We start from the raw sequence: 16,814 nt of genomic DNA, 5'->3' as shown, positions 1-16,814 counted from the left end.
TCATTGTTCTGGACCCCCAAGTGTCAGGGTGTCATTGTTCTGGGACCCCCAAGTGTCAGGGTGTCATTGTTCTGGGACCCCCAAGTGTCAGTGTGTCATTGTTCTGGACCCCCAAGTGTCAGGGTGTCATTGTTCTGGACCCCCAAGTGTCAGTGTGTCATTGTTCTGGACCCCAAGTGTCAGTGTGTCATTGTTCTGGACCCCCAAGTGTCAGGGTTTCATTGTTCTGGGGACCCCAAGTGCCCGGGGTGTGTGACTCTATTATTATGAGTAGGGGTCAGCTTTATGTTCGCTGAATAGCAAACAATTTGTGATAATTTTAAAGGATTATATACAAGTTATTGTCATAAAAAGTGTTTGGGGACCCGGGTCCTGCCCCAGGGGAGTGTTTGGGGACCTGGGTCCTGCCCCAGGGGAGTGTTTGGCGACCCGGGTCCTGCCCCAGGGGAGTGTTTGGGGACCTGGGTCCTGCCCCAGGGGAGTGTTTGGCGACCCGGGTCCTGCCCCAGGGGAGTGTTTGGGGACCTGGGTCCTGCCCCAGGGGAGTGTTTGGAGACCCGGGTCCTGCCCCAGGGGAGTGTTTGGGGACCTGGGTCCTGCCCCAGGGGAGTGTTTGGCGACCCGGGTCCTGCCCCAGGGGAGTGTTTGGCGACCCGGATTCTGCCCCAGGGGAGTGTTTGGGGACCTGGGTCCTGCCCCAGGGGAGTGTATGGGGACCCGGATTCTGCCCCAGGGGAGTGTTTGGGGACCTGAGTCCTGCCCCAGGGGAGTGTTTGGGGACCCGGGTTCTGCCCCAGGGGAGTGTTTGGGGACCCAGGTTCTGCCCCAGGGGAGTGTTTGGGGACCCGGATTCTGCCCCAGGGGAGTGTTTGGGGACCTGGGTCCTGCCCCAGGGGAGTGTTTGGGGACCCGGGTTCTGCCCCAGGGGAGTGTTTGGGGACCCGGGTCCTGCCCCAGGGGACATGTGTCAATGCAAAAAAAGTTTTAAAAACGTCCGTTTTTTTTCGGGAGCAGTGATTTTAATAATGATTAAAGTGAAACAATCAAAGTGTAATCTTCCTTTATATTTCATACCTGGGGGGTGTCTATAGTATGCCTGTGAAGGGGCGCATGTTTCCCGTGCTCAGAACTGTCCAAAAGCAAAAATGACATTTCTAAAGGAAAAAAAGTAATTTAAAACTATTTACGGCTACAATGAATTGTCGGTTCTCTGCAATACACATAAAAGTCATTGAAAAAAACTGCCTGGGATCCCTCCCAATTCATTACCAGGCCCTTTGGGTCTGGTATAAATATTAAGGGGAACACCACGCCAAAATGTCAAAAAAAATGGCGTGGGGGTCCCCCCAAAAATCCATGTCAGACCCTTATCTGAGCACACAACCTGGCCGACCACAGGAAAAGAGGGGGGGGCGAGAGAGCGCCCCCCCCTGAACTGTAACAGGCCTCATCCCCACAACCCTTGCCCGGTGGTTGTGGGGGCCTGCGGGGGGGGGGGGCTTATCGGAATCTGGAAGCCCCCTTTGACAAGGGGACCCCCAGATCCTGGCCTCTGCTCCTGTGTGAAATGGTAACGGGTACAAATTTACCCCTACTAATTCACCCAAAAAGTGTGAAAATGGTAAAAATGACAAGACACGGCTTGGGACAATTAAAAAATAAAAAAATAAAATGTCCCACGAAGTCCATTCATCTTCTTCTCTCGCTCCACCAACCGACCGGAAAAAAGACCCCACACATGGCCACCAATCCGCCTCCATGGGAGGCACCCGCCGTATGATGCTTAGCACAGATGGCAGCTCTTTTATAACTGAGAGTGGGGCCACACGCTGATGTCCCCGGGTGACCCCGCCCCCCTCTGACGCTCGGGGACATCCCTTTGACCCCGCCCCCCTCTGATGCACAGGGACTTCCCTGCGACCCCGCCCCTCTCTGATTCACGGGGACTTTCCAATGGCTTCTACGTCACCGGGTGACCCCGCCCCCCTCTGACGCTGCGGGGAAGCCATAGGGATGTTCTGTGCCTCAGAGGGGGTGGGGTCACCTGGCGACGTCACAGTGTGGCCCCCGCTCTCAATTATAAAAGAACTGTCACATGAGAGGACGGTCACTATGGCGGGTGCCTCCCATGGAGGGGGATTGGTGGCCACCTGCAGGTTTTTTTTTTTCCAGTCCGTCGGCGGAGCGAGAGAAGAAGATGAATGGACTTCGTGGGACATTTTTATTTTTTAATAAAGGACTTGTCCCAAGGTGTGTCTTGTCATTTTTACCATTTTCACACTTTTATGGTGTACCCCGTTACCATTTCACATGGGGGGCGGAATCTGAGGGTCCTCTTGTTAAAGGAGGCTTCCAGATTCCGATAAGCCCCCCTCCCGCAGACCCCCACAACCACCGGGCAAGTGTTGTGGGGATGAGGCTCTTGTCCTCATCAACATGGGGACAAGGTGCTTTGAGTGGGTACCCCAATGCACCCTCCCCATGTTGAGGGCATGTGGCCTGGTACGGTTCAGGGAGGGGGGTGCTCTCTCGCCCCCCCCCCTTCTTTTCCTGTGGGCTGCCAGGTTGTGTGCTCAGATAAGGGTCTGGTATGGATTTTTGGGGGGGCCCCCCCCAAGCCATTTTTTTTTCATTTTGCTGTGGGGATCCTCTTAATATTCATACCAGACCCAAAGGACCTGGTAATGGACTGGAGGGGATCTCATGCCGTTTTTGTCAATTACTTTTATGTGTATTGCCGGAACCCGACAATTCATTGTAGCCGCTAGAAGTTAAATTACTTTTTTTCCTTTAGAAATGTCATTTTGCTCTCGGACAGTTCTAAACACGGGAAACATGCGCCCCTTCACAGGCATACTATAGACACCCCCCAGGTACGAAATATAAAGGAATATTTCACTTTTATTGTTTCACTTTAATGATTATTAAAATCACTGCTCCTGAAAAAACGTCAGTTTTTAAAACTTTTATTGCATTGATACATGTCCCCTGGGGCAGGAGCCGGGTCCCCAAACACTCCCCCGGGGAAGGAGCCGGATCCCCAAACACTCCCCTGGGGCAAGACCCAGGTCCCCAAACACTCCCCTGGGGCAGGAGCCGGGTCCCCAAACACTCCCCTGGGGCAGGAGCCGGGTCCCCACACACTCCCCTGGGGCAGGAGCCGGGTCCCCAAACACTCCCCTGGGGCAGGACCCGGGTCCCCAAACACTCCCCTGGGGCAGGACCCGGGTCCCCAAACACTTTTTAGGACAATAACTTGTATATAAGCCTTTAAAATTCACATTTTTGATTATTTATGTTTGTGTCCCATAGACTTTAATGACGTCCAAACACATTTTTTGCCTGTTCGCATGTTTTGCTGCGAACCGAATCGGGGAGGGGGGGGGGGGTGGAGGGATGGGGTTCGGCTCATCCCGAATTATGAGATTTGTGCCTCTGATGGAGAAATGTGGGGGAGGGGAGCAGTAACTCCAAATATAGCCCCCAGAATACAGTGAATTCCACTCATGTCTCCCCTCCCCCTCCATATATCTGGATGTGGTTCAGGATCCCGAGAGGAGCGAAAAGAATCATCATTTATTGAGAAGAAGGAAGGTGACCCAGATACAGAAGATGGAGATCCTCATCCCCGACATCTTCCTCTACCATCCCCCGCTCATCCCGACATCTTCCTCTACCATCCCCGCTCATCCCGACATCTTCCTCTACCATCCCCCGCTCATCCCGACATCTTCCTCTACCATCCTCCCCGCTCATCCCGACATCTTCCTCTACCATCCCCCCGCTCATCCCCGACATCTTCCTCTACCATCCCCCGCTCATCCCGACATCTTCCTCTACCATCCCCCGCTCATCCCGACATCTTCCTCTACCATCCTCCCCGCTCATCCCGACATCTTCCTCTACCATCCCCCCCGCTCATCCCCGACATCTTCCTCTACCATCCCCCGCTCATCCCGACATCTTCCTCTACCATCCCCCGCTCATCCCTGACATCTTCTTCTACCATCCCCCACTCATCCTCGACATCTTCCTCTACCATCCCCCACTCTTCCTCATCACCCACATCTTCCTCTACCATCCCCCACTCATCCTCATTACCTCCATTTCTATTCTAATTGGTTTGATAGTTGTCCCCAATAATGGTATGTGGAGTTTGTCACCCTCCGGTGTGTGGTGGGCGGGGCATCTCACCTTCGGTCAGGGCTGTCTTTAAGGCAGAGTAAAAGGGGCAGCTGCCCCGGGCCCTGTCATTGTTGTGGGACCCAAAGCAGCTGCCTCATACTTGCCAACTATCCCAGTTTAAATTCCCTCTTCCCTTGAGGTTATAGTTCCGTGCTGTGTCCCAATATCTCAGTATGAAGTTCTGTCTCTGCCATATTGTTGTGTACAGATGACTCACTTGCAGACCTGTGTTTACATGTAAATAACCGATAATCATATGTATATCATGCCCCCCTGAGGTCATACCCACCATCACCTATACTGAATGCTGCCCACTGGGGAGATAATGGGGCATGCTGGAAAGTCCTGCCAACAACTGTGGTCATTATGCCTACCATAAGCCTGTTCTGCAAAGGTAAGTAAATTGGTGGGGGGAGGGTAGTGTGGGATTGGTGTAGAAGCCTTTCATTCACACCAGTGGCCAGTGTGAAGGTCCCCCATACATTGGTGATTACTGTGAATGCTTCTATTACATTAGTGGTCAGTGAAAACCCCTATTACATTAGTATTACATTAGTGGTCAGTGTCAACCCCTATTACATTGGTGGGCAGTGTAAACCCCTATTACATTGGTGGTCAGTGTAAACCCCTATTACATTGGTGGTCAGTGTAAACCCCTATTACATTGGTGGTCAGTGTAAACCCCTATTACATTAGTGGTCAGTGCAAACCCCTATTACATTAGTGGTCAGTGCAAACCTCTATTACATTGGTGGTCAGTGTTGAAAACAAGCAGCACTGCCATTGATTACACCCTCCCCCAGCACTGCCACTGATCCCATGAGTCCTAGAAACCCTAGGTGTTTTCTGTCTATTAATGGGTCCCCTCACCTCCCCGGTCCATGGTGTGCAGCCAGTGAGGAGATCATGTGCTGTAACCTCTAGCAACCAATCAGTAATGATGTGCAGTAAGCAATCAGTGAGCAGTATCGATGTACAGTAATCTCTAACAACCAATCAACAAGCAGAAATCATGTGCTGTAACCTCTAGCAACCAGTCAGTGAGCGGTAATGATACACTGTAACCTCTGTCAACCAATCGCAATCACTGCTGGATCTGATTCAGTAAACTGATTTTGAGCCTAGCTGCTATTTATTGTATGTCTCAGAGCAGGTGGAGGGCAAAGCCGCATGCCCCCCCCCCCGGGGGAAATGTTTGCCCAGGGTCCAATCAATATTAAAAGACGGCCCTGCTTTTGGTGACAACTCTTCTAATGGTCACGGGGAGACGGTGAATAAACAACGTCAGGGGGTCTAATCCACAACTATGGGGCTTGTGATACCTTGTCCTGAACAAATGCATGTCACTGCATGGCCCGGGGATGTCCTGGGGCTCAGAGATCTTACAATCATGGAAATCCTCTTCCCAGGATACAATGTACAGTCTGATCACTGGGGGAGGGGAGAAGGTGCTGATGACACCATCTCAGGTTAGGCAGAGTCCCGGACTGGCGGTGTTTATTGTGATGGTCGCTATACATTGCGACGTGTCGGGATTGGTGACGGGTCCTCTTAAAGGTTCGGCGTGTTCCTCACATCTCACTGACTTCTCTCTGCTGCGGATTTCCATCTTCTTGTTAATTGAAGCGATACAATCTGTCTCTTCAGATTCATTTCCATGCCACTCATCTCCCGCCGCTCAATTCATTCTGTTTTATCGGATTGTGTTTATCTCCCGCTGCTTAATTAATTCTGTTTTATGGGATTGCGCTCATCTCCCGCCCTGAGCGGATAATTAACCAGATGATTTCAGCCGACAAGTTTACTGGACTGAAATCATCTGGCAGCGTCCTTCAGTGTCCTTCCCTGATAAATATTTGATGGCGACGTGTAAGAAGAAGAGAAAACTCCCCATAGAGGATGACCCCCCATAGAGGATGGGTCCCCATAGAGGATGACCCCCCCATAGAGCATGGGTCCCCATAGAGGATGACCCCCCATAGAGGATGACCCCCCATAAAGGATGGTCCCCATAGAGGATGGGTCCCCATAGAGGATGCCCCCCATAGAGCTTGGGCCCCCATAGAGGATGACCCCCCATAGAGGATGGTCCCCACAGAGGATGACCCCCCCATAGAGCATGGGCCCCCATTGAGGATGACCGGGATTCACAAGGTGTTCTTCTCAAATCTCCACCAGGAATCACAAGGTGTTCTTCTCGAATCTACACCAGGAATCACAAGGTGTTCTTCTCAAATCTCCACCAGGAATCACAAGGTGTTCTTCTCGAATCTCCGCCAGGAATCACAAGGTGTTCTTCTCGAATCTACACCAGGAATCACAAGGTGTTCTTCTCAAATCTCTACCAGGAATCACAAGGTGTTCTTCTCAAATCTCTACCAGGAATCACAAGGTGTTCTTCTCAAATCTCCACCAGGAATCACAAGGTGTTCTTCTCAAATCTCCACTGGAAATCACAAGGTGTTCTTCTCAAATCTCCACTAGGAATCACAAGGTGTTCTTCTCAAATCTCCACCAGGAATCACAAGATGTTCTTCTCAAATCTCCACCGGGAATCACAAGGTGTTTTTCTCAAATCTCCACCGGGAATCACAAGGTGTTCTTCTCAAATCTCTGTTGGGAATCACAAGGTGTTCTTCTCAAATCTCTGTTGGGAATCACAAGGTGTTCTTCTCAAATCTCTGTTGGGAATCACAAGGTGTTCTTCTCAAATCTCCACCAGGAATCACAAGGTGTTCTTCTCAAATCTCCACCGGGAATCACAAGGTATTCTTCTCAAATCCCCACCGGGATTCACAAGGTGTTCTTCTCGAATCTCTACCAGGAATCACAAGGTGTTCTTCTCGAATCTCCACCAGGAATCACAAGGTGTTCTTCTCAAATCTCCACCAGGAATCAGAAGGTGTTCTTCTCAAATCTCCACCGGGAATCACAAGGTGTTCTTCTCAAATCTCCACCGGGAATCACAAGGTGTTCTTCTCAAATCTTCACCGGGAATCACAAGGTGTTCTTCTCAAATCTCCACCGGGATTCACAAGGTGTTCTTCTCAAATCTCCACCAGAATTCACAAGGTGTTCTTCTCAAATCTCCACCAGAATTCACAAGGTGTTCTTCTCTAATCTCTACCAGGAATCACAAGGTGTTCTTCTCGAATCTCCACCAGGAATCACAAGGTGTTCTTCTCAAATCTCCACCAGGAATCAGAAGGTGTTCTTCTCAAATCTCCACCGGGAATCACAAGGTGTTCTTCTCGAATCTCCTTCAGGAATCACAAGGTGTTCTTCTCAAATCTCCACCAGGAATCACAAGGTGTTCTTCTCAAATCTCCACCAGGATTCACAAGGTGTTCTTCTCAAATCTCCACCAGGAATCACAAGGTGTTCTTCTCAAATCTCTACCAGAAATCAGTGTGTTCTTCTCCAAACTCCAACAGGAATCACAAGGTGTTCTTCTCAAATCTCCACCAGGATTCACAAGGTGTTCTTCTCAAATCTCTACCAGGATTCACAAGGTGTTCTTCTCAAATCTCCACCAGAATCACAAGATGTTCTTCTCAAATCTCTACCAGAAATCAGTGTGTTCTTCTCCAAACTCCAACAGGAATCACAAGGTGTTCTTCTCGAATCTCCACCAAGAACTAGTGTGTTCTTCTCCAATCTTCACCTCCACCAGAATTCACAGAGGCTGATTTACTAAGATTCCCGGGAAGTACTGGGCGCTCTACATGTAATAGCGCCCATTTCAGACAATTAAGAGTTCAAGCAGACGAACGTGCAAAATGAAAATTTGCACTATTAGCGGCGAACATGCCTTAGTAAATTTAGCCTCGCTAAATTGGAGATTCCGCGGATCTGCAAGTGCCAATTGCTACCAAGTTATTATATAGCACTGCACTGCAACCATGATCCATGTATGTGAAGAAACCATTTTTATGTGAGATTTCTCCCTCGTGTGCATCTATTGATGTATATTACAATTACTATTCCTAGTTTGTTTTCTTCTTTTCCTAACAAATGCTGTTATGAATGAGTATTGCAGAGTTACATGTATTGAACATTTACACTTACATAGCTGTTTTACTTTTTGTTATATGTTTTTTTTTTATTTTTATTTAGGGGATTATAAAAGCAGTATTTATTTATGTTCATTCTTTAATCATACTACACTATTATGCAGGTCTCAGCGTACTTAGCACAAGTGGTCTGCTCAGATGTCTCCAACTCAAGTTATGAGTTCAAATCCCAGCCAGTCTACCACCCACCAGCTGTGTGTATTTGTCCAGTGCACAAGCGAATTCAAATAAAACAAACAAAAAAATGTAAACTGCCCATTAACTAGTGTGTGATGTTTGGAATTCCACACCATAATAATATTGAATGCATGCATTTGAAGAGTTAATATATCAGAATCAACCAAAGTAAAGTGCATTGGCTAATTGGCATTTGCCTATTTTCAGCATAGGCTGCTGAGTCCAATGAAATCTTTTAGTAGATACCCTCTGTGGGATTTGAAAACCAATGAGTCTTTCAAGGCCTGAGTCTGTCAAGGTAGAGGCACTGACAGTGGCGTAACTAGAACCTTCAGGGCCCCGATGCAAGAAACCATGAGGGGCCCCCCTGAACCCCAGCCAGGGCCCTTCCCTCTGAGTCCGGCGGTGGAACTCCAGGGCGTGGTCACAGGTATGACCTTTCTGAGCCCTGTAGTTCCACCACTGGTATCAGTAGTTTTTTTTTTTATTATTTTTTTTATTATTTTTAGGTGCCCCATTGGGGGACTGTCCCTAGGCAGGATGGGGTCCTCGTCCCCAGAAGAGGTGAGGTCCTTTTCTCCAGGGCAGATGAAGTTACTGCCCCCAGGTGAGAAGGAGTCCCTGTCCCCAGGGGAGATGAGGGTCCCTGCCCCCAGGTGAGAAGGGGTCCCTGTCCCCAGGGGAGGTGGGGGTCCCTGTCACCACGTGAGAAGGGGTCCCTGTCCCCAGGGGGAGATGGAGGGGGTATATAATGGTGTGTGGGGGATGGGGTCCTCTCACTCACCATGACCAAGCTGTAGGCCGCGCACTCATCCATGTTGGCCTGGGCTCCATCCAGTGTGCTGGACGGGCGATCAGCATATCTCCCAGAAAGACCTTTCATCATCTGTGTATGACGGGGGAGGAGGGGGGCTGGCAGACAAGCCTGCAGTGTCCTCCGGGGGGCTCTCATAGGGCTGCACTGCATCTGTGTGCTTAAAGTTTGTTTACCCGGGAGAAGTATGCAGTGCAGTGTGGGCCGGACTCTGGGGGGGGGGGGGTGGGACTCTGGCTGGGGAGAACAGACATCAGACTGAGCGGCAATGCATGGAGCAGGAGAGGGGTACTCTGAGGAGCCGGCCGAGGACACAGGTCATGCGAGGAATGCACAACTAAAGAGCAGCCAGTGCGATAGTCGAGCATGGAGCTCTGCTAGTCACCCTCCACCTCCAGCCACCCGTGTGCATGGTGCACTGGTATCCCTAGCTGCCTATGCTGCTGCCGGCCATATGTAGAGGGGGCTGCATGGGCCCCCTGCAGCACAGGGCCCAGTTGTGGTCGCGACTGCTGCACCCCCTATAGTTACGCCCCTGGGCACTGACCACTACCCTATTGAGCTGCCCACAATATCACAGACTAAATCAAGAATACTAACTGCTGACTAATGTAATTCCACCACCTATATGTGCAAAGAAATGCAGTTTAAGTGTATTTATGTGGCAGTACAGTGGCTCACAGGTTAACACTTCTGCCTAGCAGGACTGAGGCTCTGGGTTTGAATCCCAAACATGCCACTTCATGTAGAGAAGTCGTCTGATCTCCCTACATTGTTAAACATGACTCCATTCCTTCCCTAAATTATGTCTACATGTAGTATTTATGTGTAGGAGGGTTCCACCACCATTGCAAAGCGTGTCATAGTTGGTTGTTCTTGGTGTGTGAGTGTAGAATAGTGATGTTACCCTTTGATTTTTTGGGAATGACATTTTTATTTCTGATGTTGGTACACATATCAGATTTTTTTTGGCTCAAATTACGATCATTTGGAAATGATAAAAAAAAAAATACACAAAATTGAGACTCATTTTAAATTTTCATCAGCAATGGTATTGTTTGTGGTTTTGTAAAGACCATTTTTGTGAGTTTTGCTAAAGATGTTTGTGAGATTGAGAGCAACAAGTGAAAGTGACAGAGAAAAATATATAATATATGAAAACATTCTAGCCTTCTGAAAAACAAATTAGATGATGAAGAAGCAACATTGTTGCAAGGACAATTTCTTTGAGAGAAAGACACATTTCACCACAACATGAAAAGATTTACAATTGTACCTTTAGAACCAATGGCTGAAACCTGCATTGGGCTACGCAAATCTTCACTCTCTAAAAATGCTCCTTAAAGCGGAGCTCCACCCTAAAGTGGACCTTCCGCTCATTGGAACCCTCCCCCCCTCCGGCGCCACGATTGGCACCTTTCAGGGGGGAGGGGGGTGCAGGTACCTGTACAGTACAGGTATCTGCACCCACTTCCGGCGTAGATTCTGCAGAAGCTACGCCCCTTTCCGCAGAATCTACGCCCCTTTCCGAAGGAACCCCCGCTGCCTGCTGGGAAACACACGGATCCCAGAGACAGCGGGGACCATCCTTATTGCGCAGCGCGACTCGCGCATGCGCAGTAGGGAACCGGGAAATGAAGCCGAAAGGCTCCACTTCCTGATTCCCATACCCAAGATGGCGGCGGCAGCACCCGAGAGACGATCGAGAGATCGGCTTCGGGTGCCGACATCGCGGGCACGCTGGGCGGGTAAGTGTCATTATTTGTAGCTGCTGACTTTAATAAAAAAAAAAAACGGTGGAACTCCCGGCGGACTCCCGCTTTAACCCAGCGCTCATTTTGGTATTTACTATAACTCTTGGTAAAAAAGCAATGGGAGTTAAAATGAGAGTAGTTTGCAGGTCTGAGCATGCTCAGTTGTGTTGGCACCTAGTTTGTAAAGAGATGGGGAATCGAATCGCTTCTCAGACTTTAAAAGATATTTCAGTGTATAGAACACTTTTCAGCCCTTGTACACACGGGTCGGACATTCCAATAACAAAATCCGTCTGATTTTTTTTCCCGACGGATTTTGTCCGAAACTGGTGTTGCGTACACACGGGTCGGACAAAGTTGTCGGAAAATCCGATGGTTCGGAACGTGATGACATTCGTTCATTTACGATGGGACTACGTTCAGGCTAGTAGCCAATAGCTTTGGTTTCGTAATCTGATCTGAGCATGCGTGGCACTTTGTCCGATCGGAATTCTCTACAAAAAAAAAACGATCGGACAAAGTCCGATCGGATCATGTTGTCGGAAAATATTATATCCAGCTGTCAAACTTTGTTGGTCGGACATTCCGACGAAAAAAGTCAGATGGAGCCCACACATGGTCGGATTATGCGACAACGCGGGCCGATCGGACATTCTCCCTCGGAATGGCCGACCGTGTGTACAAGGGCTTATAGCTGTATGAGCCTGGGTTCCAATTGGAGCGATTAGGCATGTGAGTGACATTTGAAGTTCTAGCAAGAGTCATGGTTTGGGCGCTATCTGTTGTCTGAGAGCTATAGTAAATTCCATTTTGGAAATATTATTTCCCCAGCGCTATAGCCGCTAATTAGCGCAATTTTGAGAGTATTTCTACCTGCGAACGTATATTAGCGCTATAGTAAATGACCCCCACAGTGTGTTCTTGTGGAATCTCCACCAGGAATCCTAGTGGAGGTGGAGATTCGATAAGAACAAACTGTGATTCCCGGTGGAGGTGGAGATTCGAGGAGAACAAACTGTGATTCCCGGTGGAAGTGGAGATTCGAGGAGAACAAACTGTGATTCCCGGTGGAAGTGGAGATTCGAGGAGAACAAACTGTGATTCCCGGTGGAGGTGGAGATTCGAGGAGAACAAACTGTGATTCCCGGTGGAGGTGGAGATTCGAGGAGAACAAACTGTGATTCCCGGTGGAGGTGGAGATTCGAGGAGAACAAACTGTGATTCCTGGTGGAGGTGGAGATTCGAGGAGAACAAACTGTGATTCCTGGTGGAGGGGGAGATTCGAGGAGAACAAACTGTGATTCCTGGTGGAGGTGGAGATTCGAGGAGAACAAACTGTGATTCCCGGTGGAGGTGGAGATTCGAGGAGAACAAACTGTGATTCCCGGTGGAAGTGGAGATTCGAGGAGAACAAACTGTGATTCCCGGTGGAAGTGGAGATTCGAGGAGAACAAACTGTGATTCCCGGTGGAAGTGGAGATTCAAGGAGAACAAACTGTGATTCCCGGTGGAGGTGGAGATTCGAGGAGAACAAACTGTGATTCCCGGTGGAAGTGGAGATTCGAGGAGAACAAACTGTGATTCCCGGTGGAGGTGGAGATTCGAGGAGAACAAACTGTGATTCCCGGTGGAGGGGGAGATTCGAGGAGAACAAACTGATACCTGGTGGAGATCGATAAGAACATGTTGAGATTCCTGGCAGAGGTGGAGATTGGAGAAGAACTATTCCTGGTGGAGATCCAGAAGAATATTGTGTAATCGGCTTCACCAAGGGATTTTTTTTTTTAGGATTTGCGTTTCATGACTATACTGGGAGGTCATAATCTCTGGTTAGGGGGGATATATTGGGAGCACATGGCAGGACTTATCCCATTTATGACATCTGTGTACAAGGAATGTCTCACTTTTGGTGCTGCAACCTTGTCATAGAGCTATATTGTCATATAAAGCCATAATTCTCCCCTCTACAAGACTCTGGTCCGGCCGCACCTGGAGTATACTGTCCAGTTCTGGGCACCAGTCCTCAGGAAGGATGTACTGGAAATGGAGCGACTACAAAGAAGGGCAACAAAGCTAATAAAGGGTCTGGAGGATATTAGATATGAGGAAAGGTTGTGAGCTCTGAACTTATTCTCTCTGGAGAAGAGACGCCTGAGAGGGGATATGATTTCATTATATAAATACCGGACTGGTGACCCCACAATATATAAATACCAGACTGGTGACCCCACAATATATAAATACCGGACTGGTGACCCCACAATATACAAATACCGGACTGGTGACCCCACAATATAAAAATACCGGACTGGTGACCCCACAATATATAAATACCGGACTGGTGACCCAACAATATATAAATACCGGACTGGTGACCCCACAATATATAAATACCAGACTGGTGACCCCACAATATATAAATACCAGACTGGTGACCCCACAATATATAAATACCGGACTGGTGACCCCACAATATATAAATACCAGACTGGTGACCCCCCAATATATAAATACCGGACTGGTGACCCCACAATATATAAATACCAGACTGGTGACCCCACAGTATACAAATACCGGACTGGTGACCCCACAATAGGGAGAAAACTTTTTCGCAGAAGGGAGTATAACAAGACTTGTGGCCACTCATTCAAATTAGAAGAAAAGAGGTTTAACTTTATACTATATAGAGGGTTCTTTTCTGTAAGAGCAGCAAGGATTTGGAATTCCCTTCCACAGGCGGTGGTCTCAGTGGGGGGCATTGATCAGTTATCAGATAGATAATCACCTGAATGACCGCAACATACATGATATACAATGTAACACTGACATATAATCACACAACATACATGATATACAATGTAACACTGACATATAATCACACAACATACATGATATACAATGTAACACTGACATATAATCACACAACATACATGATATACAATGTAATACTGACATATAATCACACAACATACATGATATACAATGTAAAACTGACATATAATCACACAACATACATGATATACAATGTAATACTGACATATAATCACACAACATACATGATATACAATGTAACACTGACATATAATCACACAACATACATGATATACAATGTAACACTGACATATAATCACACAACATACATGATATACAATGTAACACTGACATATAATCACACAACATACATGATATACAATGTAACACTGACATATAATCACACAACATACATGATATACAATGTAACACTGACATATAATCACACAACATACATGATATACAATGTAACACTGACATATAATCACACAACACACATGATATACAATGTAATACTGGCATATAATCACACAACATACATGATATACAATGTAACACTGACATATAATCACACAACACACATACATGATATACAATGTAACACTGACATATAATCACACAACACACATACATGATATACAATGTAACACTGACATATAATCACACAACATACATGATATACAATGTAACACTGACATATAATCACACAACATACATGATATACAATGTAACACTGACATATAATCACACAACATACATGATATACAATGTAATACTGACATATAATCACACAACATACATGATATACAATGTAAAACTGACATATAATCACACAACATACATGATATACAATGTAATACTGACATATAATCACACAACATACATGATATACAATGTAACACTGACATATAATCACACAACATACATGATATACAATGTAACACTGACATATAATCACACAACATACATGATATACAATGTAACACTGACATATAATCACACAACATACATGATATACAATGTAACACTGACATATAATCACACAACATACATGATATACAATGTAACACTGACATATAATCACACAACATACATGATATACAATGTAACACTGACATATAATCACACAACACACATGATATACAATGTAATACTGGCATATAATCACACAACATACATGATATACAATGTAACACTGACATATAATCACACAACACACATACATGATATACAATGTAACACTGACATATAATCACACAACACACATACATGATATACAATGTAACACTGACATATAATCACACAACATACATGATATACAATGTAACACTGACATATAATCACACAACATACATGATATACAATGTAACACTGACATATAATCACACAACATACATGATATACAATGTAACACTGACATATAATCACACAACATACATGATATACAATGTAATACTGACATATAATCACACAACATACATGATATACAATGTAATACTGACATATAATCACACAACATACATGATATACAATGTAATACTGACATATAATCACACAACATACATGATATACAATGTAATACTGACATATAATCACACAACATACATGATATACAATGTAATACTGACATATAATCACACAACATACATGATATACAATGTAACACTGACATATAATCACACAACATACATGATATACAATGTAACACTGACATATAATCACACAACATACATGATATACAATGTAACACTGACATATAATCACACAACATACATGATATACAATGTAACACTGACATATAATCACACAACATACATGATATACAATGTAATACTGACATATAATCACACAACATACATGATATACAATGTAATACTGACATATAATCACACAACATACATGATATACAATGTAATACTGACATATAATCACACAACATACATGATATACAATGTAACACTGACATATAATCACACAACACACATGATATACAATGTAACACTGGCATATAATCACACAACATACATGATATACAATGTAACACTGGCATATAATCACACAACACACATACATGATATACAATGTAACACTGACATATAATCACACAACACACATACATGATATACAATGTAACACTGACATATAATCACACAACATACATGATATACAATGTAACACTGACATATAATCACACAACATACATGATATACAATGTAACACTGACATATAATCACACAACATACATGATATACAATGTAACACTGACATATAATCACATACATACATGATATACAATGTAACACTGACATATAATCACACAACATACATGATATACAATGTAACACTGACATATAATCACACAACATACAGGATATACAATGTAACACTGACACATAATCACACAACATACATGATATACAATGTAACACTGACATATAATCACACAACATACATGATATACAATGTAACACTGACATATAATCACACACATGGGTTGGACTTCTATACTATATTATATACCCCGTAGAGATCACAGGGGGGTCACCAGCTCTCCTCCAATGATTCTCTTTGGTCTGCGGTCAGCACAGCGCCGGGGACCTGGCGCCATATCTCTGTAGACTGCCCGCTGGTCGCTCTGAAGGTAACTCTGACCTGTTCTGTCATTTCAGGTGTTCTGCCGGCTCAGGGAAGATTTGCCTACAAACTGATGAAAGACCTTTTTGTGAATTACTCCAACGCTCTGCGCCCGGTGGAGGACATGGACAAGGCGATGAACGTCACCCTGCAGGTCACTCTGTCCCAGATCATCGACATGGTAGAGTCACCGCAGAAAATGATGGTGGGGATGGTGAAGCCCTTAGTCTGGGAAGTGTGTCCAGGCCCCCTAGTATGGGAAGCGTTTCCGGGCCCCCCCAAGTCTGGGAAGTGTGTCCAGGCCCCCTAGTATGGGAAGCGTTTCCGGGCCCCCCAAGTCTGGGAAGTGTGTCCAGGCCCCCTAGT

At 46.0% G+C, this 16,814-nt stretch overlaps 1 protein-coding gene across 1 annotated transcript in view; it reads left to right on the top strand.

Annotated features, from left to right (window-relative positions):
* The window catches only part of LOC143958881 (neuronal acetylcholine receptor subunit alpha-10-like), an 83,899-nt gene that overhangs the window by 39,446 nt on the left and 27,639 nt on the right, over positions 1 to 16,814 (top strand). The window contains exon 2 of the mRNA XM_077467864.1: positions 16,484 to 16,629. Coding sequence (XP_077323990.1) covers positions 16,484 to 16,629 — 146 coding nt within the window. The remainder of the gene's footprint in view (positions 1 to 16,483; positions 16,630 to 16,814) is intronic.

Source organism: Lithobates pipiens, unplaced genomic scaffold (assembly GCF_037356315.1).
Source record: "Lithobates pipiens isolate NorthernLeopardFrog02 unplaced genomic scaffold, aLitPip1_a1.2 Scaffold_63, whole genome shotgun sequence".
NCBI classification, from domain to species: domain Eukaryota; kingdom Metazoa; phylum Chordata; class Amphibia; order Anura; family Ranidae; genus Lithobates; species Lithobates pipiens.
This window is presented reverse-complemented; position numbering and strand designations above follow the sequence as displayed.